The following is a 14,340-nucleotide window of genomic DNA, read 5'->3' on the forward strand; positions in this document are numbered from 1 at the left end:
AGCATATGTGTACTTCCTGTATGTCTAAAAATATGCCACATAACTTCTAAATATTATTGTATTTTTCTCTCCTTTAGCACTGAAAGACGCTCGCTTTCAGCTGGTGAACTTCTCAGACAACGAGCTGCGGGTGTCGCTGTCTAATGTCTCGCTGTCAGACGAGGGTCGATATGTTTGCCAGCTCTACACGGATCCCCCGCAGGAAGCCTACGCCGACATCACCGTGCTAAGTAAAACAGCAAAACACATGCACGCACTCACGCAGACATACACATAGAGAGAAATGCATAAACACTGGATGCTAATAGTAGCAGGGAGGTAAAGCCTCTTAATCAACATTTAGACAGTGGAAGACAGCAGACACTGACATGCTGAGCAACATAGTGGCGGCTCACTGTGAAACCTCCAAGAGACTCTGACAGCCGCTACAGTCAAGTCTGAAATGGATAAACCATGCTTCATATGTGCTTATTAAGTCTTGTCTTAATGTTGTAGTGTGTAAATGAGCTAATATACAGCAGCCAGGTTGCAAGAATATGAGGCCAGTTATCATATTGTTAGATTTCTGTGCTGAAATACAGGCTGCTGAAAAGACACACACACCTGTGTAATGAATTGTATTTGTGTGCACAGTTCCACTGTAATATGGTGTGCATTGTTTAAGTAATACCCATGCAAGATTTAGCTGTATGCCTGTGGTTTCAGTAGTGAGCATTAGGGCTGGGAGATATCTGCACAGCATGCTGAAATCCATATTGAGATATTACTATATTTCTTCCAATATCGATATGGCTTAAATGTGTGTGAAATCACATAAAACAGATTGGTGTTCAATGCAATCGGGGAAATGAGTTTCCACAAAATGAACACACCATCATGATACGCTCACTGAAAGAGGATATACAATAATATTGAACAGCAGCCGTGGTATGCGACTATGCATGACATTAATGGTGTGTGTAGGAGAGAGTTAAAATTACATGACCCCTCTAAGCAACAGCTAATCAGCTTACATTGTTTAAAAATGAACAGAGTAAAACTCAGCTCAGAGTTTGCCATAAAATGATGAAAGCGTTTTTGGGTTTTTTTACTGCCGACATTCTGATTGACGATGAGGTCAGCTGTCATCAACTTTTCATTGCAGAGGAGCTCGTTAAAGAGCAGCATCATCCTGTTCTAGCTTGAAAGTGTCCTCTTCACATATTCATGAAAAGCATTTAAACCAAAACCTGAGGAGGAAATTACAAAATACAGTAATTGTGTGCTTCATGTTCTCTTAAATAACACTATCAGTTAGAAAGAAGTGCCTCAAGAGGTGATATGATTAGTGAGTGTATGGGAAGATCCAAAAGTAACATCAGCTGATAACCAATCAGTGGATTTTTTTATTTTATCTGCCAGAGTCTAGACATATTGCTTTATTTTACATATTACTGTGAGAGTTTTGAAAGCCAATTGGAGATGAGCAGTTTTACAGTGTTTTGGTGATCATATCAAATAAATGTGACTCATTCTTAACAAGAGATTTCTAACACAGTATTGGATTTGGACTTCAACCCATGAGCCAGAATAAATGCTGGCATTGTACACTTCTTCAAAGCGAAAAATGTTGCAACTATTCGTTCTTTATGTTTCAGTTTTTAATTTTGTGTTCTGACAATGCTGTGGTTAACATATGGTTAGTTTAGGCACAAAAAACACTTGGTTATGGTTAGGAAAAGATGTTTTGGTTTAAAATACCTGGTTGTCGTCACCACAGCCACTGCTGGAAACGTGCTGACGTCACCTTAAAAATACCCAGATACTGGCCAAACAAGCATCGCTAGAAATGTGGCATTGTTGCCTTTAAAAAGATCTGGTTGTTGTTGCCACAGCCACCACTGGAGATGTACCAACATCACCTAAAAAATACCTGGTTGTTGTTGCCATAATCATCACTGGAAATGTGCTGACATTCTCTTAAATATACCAGATTGCTGTCACCACAACCACAGCTGGAAATGTTCCAGACCTTAAAAAAGACTTGGTTGTGGTCCAAACAAGCACCACTAGAAATGTGTCACTGTCACCTTAAAAAAAGATTAGGTTGTTGTTGTCAGAGCCATTGCTAGAAATGTGCTGATGTTGCCTTGAAAAATCCACAGTTGTTGTCACCACAACCAGCACTGGAAATGTGCCGACATTGTCTTAAATATACCACCTTGTCGCTGCAACCACTGCTAGAAATGTTCCAGATCTACCTGGTTATTGGGGTTCATGTCATTGGTCCAACAGCCCATTACAGCTCTGGGTCAGCTGGGAAAGGCTTGAGTCGGAGCAGGCTCACAGCTTATGTGTTTGCCACTTTCTTTTTCATTTTAACCCACACCATGATCTTTTCCTGACCCTAACCAAGTGGTTTTGTGCCTAAACCTAACCAGACCTTTACCACAGGGCATCATGATGATTTCGGAACAGACTTCGGAACAGTGGGTTTAATATGGTCAGAACAATGGGATGTCGGACCAATGGGCAGTTCCCGGTTATTGTCGCCACTTTCACTCTTTCACAGCCATTGCTAATAATGTGCTGATGTTGCCTTGAAAAATACACAGTTGTTGTCACCACAACCACTGCTGGAAATGTGCCGACATTGTCTTAAATTTACCAACTTGTTGTCGCTACAACCACTGCTAGAAATGTGTTAGACCTTAAAAAATATCACGTTCTTGTCGCCACAGCCATCGCTGGAAATGTGCTGACATTACCTAAAAAATGCCAGGTTGCTGTTGCCACAACTACCGCTAGAAATGTGCCACTGTCACCTTAAAAAAATACCCAGTTGTTGTCACTGCCAGAATTGCCCTAAGAATACTCAATTGTTGTTGCCACAATCACCGCTGGAAATGTGCTGACTTTGCCAAAAAAATACCAGGTCGCTGGCGCCACAATCGCTGCTAGAAATGCGCCAGCCATCTTATAAAATACCGGATTGTTGTCGCCACAACCACTGCCAGAAATGTAGTGATATCACCTGAAAAAAAAAAAAACAGGTCACTGTCACCACAATCACTGCTTGAAATGCCTGTACATTGCCTTAAAATTTCTCAGTTGTTGACCCCACAATGTATCTTTAAAAAGCATGGCTACAGTGGTCTGCTGCTTGGCGGCTGTCTCACCTAGGTGTCATGCCATCCACCATCCCCTCCTCCTAATAAAAAACTCAGCTCATATGCATGTAATCTGAACTAAGTCATGTTCATACATATGATACATATGGAACGCAAAAACGAAACTTATCTGTAATTTGCAGAAGCTAATAGTGCTGACATTTTCTTCTTGTGACTGAGCTGTGGACTTTGTAGCTTGCAACAATAGCAGTAGTTATACTACATTTGTATATATATATATATATATATATATATTCATCTTTTCAAATATGTTTTTGTTTTTGTTTTTGTTCATCTTTCAATATATTTTCAACAATATTAATAATATGATATTAATTTGAGTTTGTCCGTTAAACCGTCTTTTTTTTTTGATTGTTCATTATATGTTCCTGTACATCTGTATGGGCTTTACATAATGTTTGCTAAGCATGTTTGTGTTTGGATGTTTTTATATTGGTTATTCATAGTCACAAATACTAATATTTTAATAATAATTATTTATAAGTAAAGGCAATAAATAAGTAATATGGACAAGGACATTTTGGATTTAGTGTCTTGGCTTATGGGTGTTCTGCACCTTTCTAATTGTCATCTAACCTACTTTAAAAATGTCAAACTTTAAAAAAAAAAACCTCTACAGTATTTTATTTTAGTTCTGATATTTTCTTGTCATGTAGTGCTCAGAGTGTAGAAGTATTATATTTCCCCCAGTGTTTACAGAGTTCTGTTTGTCCTGTCGTAGTTCCTCCAGGTAACCCCATCATCGAGGCTCGGGATGAGGTCCTGAGCGAGGGCAACGAGACTGAGATGACCTGCACTGCCATGAGCAGTAAGCCTGCCGCCACCATCAGATGGATGAAGGGAGATAAAGAGCTTCCAGGTAGACACACACAATCACAATCATCAGTCGAGACATTTCCTCTCTTAACACAATAGGGCGCCTATGTAATGCAGAAGATCAGGGTTAAAGTTCCTTTCAAAATTATTCACTCATCTGTCTTTTTTTTATTGGTTATCTTTACAAAGAAATCTTCCTGTGACACAAACACATTGTGCTCTATGAACCAGAGAAAAAGGGCCATGATGTGTCACCTGTAAGAAGGAAGAAAACTCCTCCTGCATTCACTGTTCCTCTCGCTTTGAAAGAAAAAAAACATGGAGCCACATACATTCCACATAAAAGCAAAAAGAAGAACCATGGGTCCTCTGATTGTTGATCCAGTCCATATACTTGTGCCACTTGCATGCAAATTTCTCTAGAAGTCACAATGAATCAAAATGTTATTCATGAGGAAATCACGTTTAGTGATAAGAAAATTAATCAGCTGCTTATTTAAAGCCAGTATTTGACTATCACTATCCTCATTCATATTTTAAGAAGCTACAAATTTTGTTCAGCAACAAAATCAGTCTGAAAAGCTGCAAATCAGAACAGAAGTGCACACAATTATTGCATAGAGATGATACATCGTCTTATGTCGTTGCATTGGTGTGAACCGGCCGGTTTTAAGGGCGTTGTTGAATGGCGCGTTGCAAGTAGTTGTCTGTTTCGACACGTCTCGTCGTGAATCCTTGGTCTGAACTGGGCTTTAGAGATTTAAATAGAGGGGCTTGTGACTGTTCTGTTCATTTGAGGGGTCACACTTTTTGAATTGTGCTGGTTGATGAGACAAACCATTTGTCTTATTAGTAGGGATTATCTATTTTTACAATGTTGCACACTTAAGATAAGAAAGAAGACATTATCTGAACATGACTTAAACTGACATGGATTTCTAATCTCAGGACTATGACTACATTTAAAGATACCCGGCAGTATTAACACTCAAGGCCAGGTGGACTGCACAGTTTGCTAATTGAATAATGACTGAACCAATAAGACAAAACGTCTTGAGGGGCAGCATGTCACAGCAGCCGTTAGCAACACAACCTCAGAGAGCCGCACCGTTCCAGGAAGAAGAAATTGTTATATATAGTCGATGGCAAACAGTGTGTTCTTACACACCAGCAAAGCACAGGCCACAGTGGTGGGCATCAGGGGACAGCGGAGCTTGATGCCCTTCCTGAGCATTTGCTTTTATAGTGCAGTCTGCCTTATCAGTGGTGTTGCTCCACAGAGGGAAGAACCTGGAAATGGATAAAGCTGCTATAGGTGAAAGCAATTTTGGTATGCACCAAATGACACGCTTCATTGGCTGCTTGTCATTTCAGATATGGTTTGTTGAACAAACTAACAGAAAAGTATTGTTTCAGGCCTAAAAGGTCATCATGAATAGTTGTATAGACTGTGTTTGCCATGGTACAAAAATACTTCTGTGAGAAAGATCCTTTATTTCACTACTATTTCACCACTGTGACACCGGTGTTGCAATTGCCATTGTTTCCACAATGCATCTGTACACAAGTTTCTGTAGGTGTGCACATTCTGTTTTCAAGTGTTGCTAAATCCCAACTTTTGCATGCACGTATGCATCTTTTAAGCCCTTATGCCATGTATATAAATGAACCATTTTTAGGGCGGCTTCCTTTCTTCCCTTGTAGGCTTTCCCTATTTAGTGCTTGCATCAATGCTGTTGCGTTTTAAATGGAGCTCTGCTGAGACTTTGAATAGTTTCCATTAAAGCAATGTGGATGTGCAGTGGTGGCCAGAGCCTGTTGGCACCATGACAACTTTCATGCCTTCATCAAAGGTAGCTGAGCTTTAGAAGTCTGAGCAGAGCTCAGGGGTGAACAGGCCTCCTGCCAGGCAGCTCCACCTCAGAGCCCAGACGGCAAGCTTTGTAAAGACTTTGAAACAAAGGTCCTAATCAGAAGTTGTGTAGAAGGCCCTGAGCAGCTTCACCTCTACACTGCAGCACATTAAACCCTTAGTGGTCAGCTCATATCTGAGAATGTTCCAGTGTGTCAAGGTCAGAGTTTGTCTCAAAACTACTGTAGCTGTTAATATCACAAAAAAATTACTGTTGACATCCAGTCAAAATGTCTTGTTTCTACTGACCAGTGTGTACAAGCAAGTACTTGCACCACTTAGACTCTAAGTATTGAAAATGCTCCTGTGGTCACTGATTTCATTGGCGCTCCTAAATGTTGCAGACAGATGACACGTAACTACTGTGTCTAAACAGGCAATTACAAAGTGAACTAGAAAGGTGCACTTAGAGTGCAGAGCAACCAAGCAGTCACCTGGACTGATCACAGCTGCTCTGGACAATTCTTGTAATTCCAGCAGACACACCGCAGCATGTTTCAGAGACGCCCCAGAAAGTAATAAAAATACATGCCTTATCTATTTTTCACAGAGTTGCACTGTGTTTCACAGAACAAACCAAGTTTTCCTGCTAAAAGGCACTGGCAGTGAAATGTGGATACAATATAATTATGAGGATGAATGTATTTTTAATGACTAAAACATAGCCACAAATCTTTGACCAATATCATTCATAACTGGATATTTAACACTATCAGTTTGGTCAGTAGGCTACAGCACAACAAAGCAGGAAATAATAAATGCGATTGAAGCAGACAAAAAAGAAACAACTTAACTATGTAGCCTTAAAGGCTTGAAGCGCAAATATCAAGGAAAGATAATAATGATAAATGAAAAATGAGTGAGGAGATGGCAGTCAATGATGCTATGATATAGTCAATTAAACACATTTTTTAACAATTATGAATCACCGCAACCACAAGGGGTCCTTGAGTATAGAGTCATATATGTGCACACAAAATATTAGGCTGATTGGACCAGTAGTTTGCCAGATAGCTTACACCTGGCGGAGATAATGAGAATATTTATTCATCCTTTCATTCATTTTGTGTAACTGCTTATCCTGTTGGGGGTTGCGGTGGGGCTAGAGGCGGGGTACACCCTGGACAGGTCACCAGACTATCACAGGGCTGACATATAGAGACAGACAATCATTCACGCTCATATTCACAATTTAGAGTCACCAATTAACCTGCATGTCTTTGGACTGTGGGAGGACCCAAAGAAAACCCGCGCTGACACGAGAAGAACATGTAAACTCCACACAGAAGGGCTCCCCTACCCTGGATTCAAACTAGCAACCCTCTTGCTGTGAGGTGACAATGCTAACCACTGCACCATCACCAGATAATGAATCTGAATTTTGCAAATGCTCTAGTGTCCAGCTGCAGAAAAAAAGCAAATAACTTACAATGATCAATACCACTACTATTGCAACTTACACAGCATCTCCTTTAAATAGAATATTGCCACAGTGTCCCCATTAAAAAAAATCTCCATCCAGCATTATTTTTTATTTCTCATACTGCTGTGACTTTATTTGCTTTTAGTGATATTTCCCTACTTTAGTGAGTATTCACTTGTTTTCATAAAAAAAAACACTTTTATTTTTTCATTAAATGGCAGAAAATGATTTGTATAACGTTAACTGCCCCCTTGACCCCCACGCCCATGCTGTTTTCTCACACTTGTCGAGAATGGATTGCCATTTACAGAACACACTCGGCACTCTTTGAAGTTTTAAAATTGATAGATGCAATTTTTTGCCACATCACAATACTCAGTGGTACTTAAAGGCTCACCGGTCACAAGACTGCATTTGGAGCATGCCATTTGCTTTTATCCATTTTCGCCACAGGTGAAAAGGTGCTACTGGCTGAAACGGATAAAACAATGGTGGACCCATTTACAAAACCCAACTTTTCTCATTTTACATAAATACGGTCTTTGCGAGTACAACTTCACTGACGCTACTGCCGCTTTAATGCTAGGTCTTAAACAAACTGTGTCAAATAAATCCACAGTTTGTTTTGTCGACACTGCAGCAATGTTGTGAAAAAGAAACCTGGTAGTGCTCTGCTGATGCTGAAAAATGTGAAAAACAAAGAGTGCAGGGAAATGAAAGATGGAAAGAGAAAGAATGGCTGAGGGTGCCAGAGTTCTGACACTAGGGCAAAATTACTTAAATTACCATCGGCTGTGGCTTCTTGCCTGGAAGACTTATTTCTAATTAAACGTCCCCAGAATTTAACTTAATTACCTGGAGGGATAATCAGGCTCTCTTAAATATCATTTAAAGGTTGCAATTGTCATGCTTGCCAATGTAAATCCAACCATCTCTCCTAATATGCACAGACCCATTATCTCACTATTATCTCCTTATCTTGTCTTTTCCTACTATCCTGTTTTTTAGTGATTTATCAGCGTATGCCTCGGCACTGATGGCTCCAGTTCTTATGCTTGGACTGCAGTGAAAGTCATGAAAAGAGGGAGCTGTAGCAGTGCAGGATCTCGCTGTGCAGGTCATTCTTTTCTGTTCTTTTAAGACAACAGAAAAGAAGACGGGTATAAAAAAAGAAAAGCCAGTAGGTAGGGCACTTCATTGACTGACAGGGACCAGAGCAGCCATTAGCCTCAAGTCTTATGAGACAACCACAGGGTGATTTCAATTACCCTGCTCTTCCCCAGCAGGAAGACTCCACAAGTGGATAAAAGAATATTTTGGGCAAGAAAAGCGATTGAAGTGTCGAGACATACATTTTATTTAACTCGACGCCACCCCCTTACTGCTTCGCCAGAATGTGGTTAAACGATGAAAGTTAAAGACACGTAGAGGAGGCGCAGAGGAAAGAGGACCAGCTGAGTTTGTATGTTGGGATCTACAAAACACTTTAAGTACCACTTGACCTTCCACTGCCTCTCAGTGACATTCATCTCCAAAGTTGGTCTCGCAGAATGTTCTAAGTGCTTAACACGGCATGACGTTTTCAAATAGAGAGCTTTCACTAATTCATCAATGCTCACTTCACTTTTTAAGGGCTTTTCTAGTTCTGTTTTAGTAAAGTCACATAATTATCACCTGCTTGGTAGGTTTATAGAATGAGAGTGATTTAAAACTAAAACAAGGACACAGGAATGATAAGTAAGCAGTATATTCAGTGAATAAGTCCAATGTTATTTCCCTCTTTCATATTCATATTTCATTATTACTCTTCAAATACCATGGCTTTGTCTGTGATTTTGGCGTCAGACACCGATGCAAACAGTACCTTTCACAGTGGTATGATAGGTTGGTTTTTAACATCAATGTAATATAAGGAGCTGGAAAGTCCCGATAGGGCAGGTGGGAGGGGAAGTAGATGGGTCCAACAAACCCTGGACTTTCACCCTGGAGGCTGCTGTTTGTTTCCCATGTGAATGTTGAGCCAAACCAAGATGTTTTTCTTCTAAATCTAAGCAAGTGCATGAACATCAGTGAACATACGTGCATTGGTTGTTGACGATCTGGCAAGTTCTGCCTTGCATGCATTGTCAGTTTTCAAAATACACTTGGTACACACATGGTTACATCTAGCCAACATGCGTATGTGAACAGGGTTTTGCTTTACAATCTTATGAGAGGCACACACCGGCCTCCCCGGTGAAAATCAGTGGTTGTTGCATACATCCACCATCCCTCCCGCCAGCCCTACTCGGACTTCCCCCACCTTAACTTGTGCTGTTGTCCCACCGCGCTACCCCCTGACGCTACCGGCCGCCATTAAACAATAATGGCAACTGGCTGCATGTAATGCTAACATGAAAGGATGGCTTTTTCGTTGGCCTCTGGCGCTGGAAGTTACTGACCAAACACTGGACTTTAACAACTTCCAAGTAACACTGGGTTGCCAACGGATGGTCCCATTTCCAGAGTTGGGAAGTTGTTCTTCCAACTTCGGTGCTTCCATGAGCTTTTAAGTCGTAATGTGGAAGCAACATTGATGCTACAAAGAAGATGTGCTGGATTTTATTGCACAGAGCATTTAAACAACATGTTGATAAAAGTTTGAAGCTTAATGTTACAGTGATTTTGTCCCAGACTTTTTGCTGCACCAGTAAAATCCCCTAAAATTAAAATATTGCTTTTCCTGACTAATTATAAAATAACATTTATAACTAATCTAGGTCACTCGTAGAACAGTTACAGGCTAATACCATATTACTAATTACATGTCAGCAAGAAATTGGTGTGCAGTATGTGAAATAATACGAAGATTATTACCATCATCAGAACATTTACTTTCATTCACCATGTTTCTGCATATATGATGTCAACTCGGCAGCTCGTGTACTAAAGTTTTTGCCGACTTTCTGAATTGTTGCTCCGACGTCAGGGGGCATTCATGTGAATTTTATCAGTCGGGATTCATGTTTTAGGATATTTAGAGTTAGTTTGTCATCTAGTCCTGAACCAGTCATTAATCCCCAAGGTTCCATCACTCCCTTTTTTCTGAGCATGCACAGATATATACTGCTCTGTTGCTTTTTGGTGACCAGGCCTGTGACGGAAACTGCAGGGCAACCTAAAGACAAGGATCAAGATGATGAGCTGTACATGAGCGCTAAAGGGCAGCGCCACACCGGCCCTATTGAGTGGCGTCATGCGATGGCTGTATTATTTGGTGCCTCTCGCAAAACACTGGATGAGCCATACACACACACAAAGTAGATCAGGTACATTAGCTGGGATGTGCCAACCCAGGGAGGCAATGTGATTAAATTGCTTTGTGGAGTGTTGCTGCATGTCGACTCTGGGCATGTCCTAATGCAGCAACGTGAATCAACCAAGTACGATAAACACACGTGTGTTTCCCTCAAGAGCTTCATTGTCTCTACTTGAACAGATTAATATTTAATGCAGCACGTTTGGAGTTCTGTCAGATGTCCATCTTATGAGACTACTGTGTCTCCTCTGCCTTCCTCAAGGAATGGGCACCGGCCACATCTTGTGCTATACAGTGCACAGCAGGATTGATTTGTTTTATCTTTACCTAGCACACATGGATTGTGAGCAAGCAGTTGCTCTGTGGTCATGTGAAGATCCAGGCGAGGAGAAAACAAGAAAACCAAATTTGCCTCACAAACTGTAGTTCCCATGTTTGTCCCTTCCATAGTTTCACAACAGACCTGAGCAGTAGCATTTGTTCTTAGATTTGGGCTCATTGATCATCTAAACCACATAACCATTTATGGTAATATTACATTATTTTTATGTCTTCCTTAATTACTTGCCTTTGTACAGGTTTCAAACCCACAGACACTCAGCCCCTGCAGAAAAGTAATATAATTTTACAATGAACTCCTAAGCTGTAAAGAAAGAGATCCATAGACACAGGATTTGAATAAAGACGTCTCTTCTCCACTGTTTCATGCATCTCAAAAGACATTTTGATTTGAGCAGACCCCTTCAGGTCCCCGCTTCAGGTGCTTTCATGAATCTGAAGCCTCTAGTGGTATTTATTCATGACAACCTGTTCCTTTACACCAGGCACATCACACAGGTTTGCTTTCCCAGCATCCAAAGAGACAGCTGTCACCACGGTGACGGTATCACCACAGCGACTGAGCCACAGTGCAGGAGTGGGTAGAATGTGCTCTTAGTACATATTTTACAGCTAAGATATAAACTGATGGATGCAACTGCTCACATTAATAAGACAGATTTTCTCCTGTAGCAGCATTTCTCTTGGCAGGCTCTTTCACTTTTTTTTCTTCCAGTATTTGTTTTATTGATGGGACACAAACACACTTGTGCAACAGACTGTTAGGAAGTAGGACAAAGGGGTAAAAATAATCAATCTCTCTTTGCGACTCCACCGTGCAGCTCTGTCTGCAGCTATCTTTCTTATTTTGTATGACTGTGATGAGGTATCCTCTTCATTGCTTTTGAGAACATATTGTCTGTGTGATATTACAGAGAAGGCACTAATCAGAGGAGGGTTACTTTGCTGGCTTCAGATCTGGCAGTGCTGCGTGAAAGGGGGCCCCACAATAAATCTGGCTTCATAAAGCCTAATGAGTGATTCACATTCGCACAGTAGCCCCTGACAGCAGGCAATTGTTAGCTGATTCACCTTCTCTGACCATGCTCAAGGGCAGCCTCCTCACTTCCACTCTACATATTTTGTAAGGTCAGTGGAAGAAAGACATTCTACTTGCAGCCAAACAATGGCTCTTTGTCAGGCTTCAACATTTTTACAGCATTTTTTTTCCCCCGGCAGCCTTGTGTCCAAAGGTTTCTGCTTTGTTATCGTGTCAAGTAAAACTTAGTGGACTGACCCTTCAACAAAACAAGTTGTTCGCAAAGTACACCCAGAGGAGCCAAAGATGCATGAAATAGAGTTTCAGAACAAGTTAGGAAGAAACCAAAATATGAACATTTGGTTATGTTTTCAAAGATATTTTAGAATAAAAGCATGCATACTTTATTCATATTTTCTTTGTATTGCCAGCCTTAAACCTCTGGAGCTCAGTTTTCATTATATGACTTTAGTGTGGAGAAGACACTGAAAATCAATTGAGCCCTGAAGGAGGAAGCCAACCAACCAGCAAACTATGAGGAACCGTTCAAGTGATTAAGACGACAAGCGGTGCTGTGTTTAGTGTTTGTGTTTAAATTTGACATTATAGATCAAAATACTGCAGGAGAGAGCTGCAAGAAAATGGAAAGAATGATGGTGCAGTGGTGAGCACTACTGATTCACAGGAGGGTCCTGGGTTCAAATCCTCTGCTGCATGGGAACATTTGTGCAGGTTTTCTCCACGTGCTCTGCTTCCCTCCCACAGTCCAAACACATGCTGGTTAGGTTAATTGAAGACTCTTAATTGCCTTTACAGTAGGTGTGAATGGTTGTCTGTTTGTATGTGTCAGTCCTGTGATAGACGGTTATCCTGTCCAGGGTGCACCCCACCTGTCACGCAGTGTGAGCTGGGATAGGCGCCAAACCCCTGCAGCCTTGCAATGGATAAGTGGCCATGGATGGATTGAGATAACTGTGATGTTTCTAGAACAGCCTAGAGCTTTAGATGGGCCCAAAAAAATCAAGTTTGACCCAACATGAACCACCAGTTTCTGTCCAAGCCCAATCTGAGCTCAAACCACGGGAGCAGTTTTAGGGTTCTTGCCTGATTAAAAACCTACATTTCCACAATAAAAAAAATATGTATTTACAAGCCTAAAGTCAACTAAAGTCTTTTTCATTTGTGACATTTGTGACACAGTCTGTGCTCTTGAAAAGTCATTCCAAGCACCTGAGTACACTCATTAACCATTCCGTTATTCAGAGCACCAGCATCAGAGGCTCAGGACACTCTATGGTCTAAGGAGACAGAGCAGAGCATCAAGTGCAGTGAAAGTCAAACTTAAGTGTCTGTTAATTCATACAGAAATTAGAAAATTGGTGCAGACCCAACCAATTCAAGCCAGGGGAATGTTCTGAAAACAGCCAGGCCAGGCCTCAGCAGATCATGTCAAGACCATTTGGATTCAAGGTCAAAGCTCTAGATCAGCCTCCATGTTTTTGAATCCTCAGTTATACCTCAAATTAGGTCGAGGAGTACTTGAGGTAAAGGAGAACATGCTCAATGTTGGAGACAGTGACAGACAGATCTTCCTGTCCGTACTGTGCATTAATTTTATCCGTATTTGAGCACATTTCCTGAAAGCTTACAGATACGGACAAAATGGAGCTGTACCACCAGAGATCATGGGGCAGTGTAGCATAGTTTAAGCAACATATAACTGTAGGAGATGACAAACAAATTTAAATAATGGCGGAACAGAATGAATCAGTAACATATAATAATATATAGCAAAAATCATTTAAAAGAATTGTAAGTGCTAATATCGTAGGCAACTGGATGCAAGCAAGTCCAGTTGCCTACGATATTAGCACTTACGATTATCATGGCCTGGATGACTGTGAATCTTCACCGACCAGTTAAAAGAATCCTTCATCCAGATATGGGGATGTATTTATATAATAGCCTTACAGACCACAGCCGTCTTCAGCGCTGCCTCTGTTTAAAAGTACAAAAAAGTACAACATTACGACCTCCTCAAGCGTTTGTTGTTGTGTGAACCTTTTGACTTTGCCCCTCTAGTGCCATCTATTGACTGTATCTATGCCATCATGAAGAATGCATGGAAGTTTGAGGACAGTGATGTTACCGTTTGAAACGTACTATCTATTTTTGTATGTAAAGGGAGCATAAATGAGCCTCAAGCTAAAAAATAGACAAGATATCCCTCTGCAAAGTCACGTTGTCCAGCTCCTCGTGGAGGATCATCCTGCTTACCAGGCATGGTGAGACACAGCTCCTCTCAGTGTGACAGTAATTGTATTTACAACCAAGGGCCTGTCACACCTGCACTTAAAACAGTAA

At 40.9% G+C, this 14,340-nt stretch overlaps 1 protein-coding gene across 5 annotated transcripts in view; it reads left to right on the plus strand.

Moving 5' to 3' along the window:
* cadm1a (cell adhesion molecule 1a) overlaps positions 1–14,340 on the plus strand; it is a 612,111-nt gene that overhangs the window by 484,753 nt on the left and 113,018 nt on the right. For all 5 annotated transcript variants that reach the window (XM_033638966.2, XM_033638931.2, XM_033638948.2 and 2 more), the window contains 2 exons: positions 78–230; positions 3,892–4,029. In XM_033638966.2, coding sequence (XP_033494857.1) covers positions 78–230; positions 3,892–4,029 — 291 coding nt within the window. The remainder of the gene's footprint in view (positions 1–77; positions 231–3,891; positions 4,030–14,340) is intronic.

This window comes from Epinephelus lanceolatus, chromosome 11, assembly GCF_041903045.1.
Source record: "Epinephelus lanceolatus isolate andai-2023 chromosome 11, ASM4190304v1, whole genome shotgun sequence".
Lineage (NCBI taxonomy): Eukaryota > Metazoa > Chordata > Actinopteri > Perciformes > Serranidae > Epinephelus > Epinephelus lanceolatus.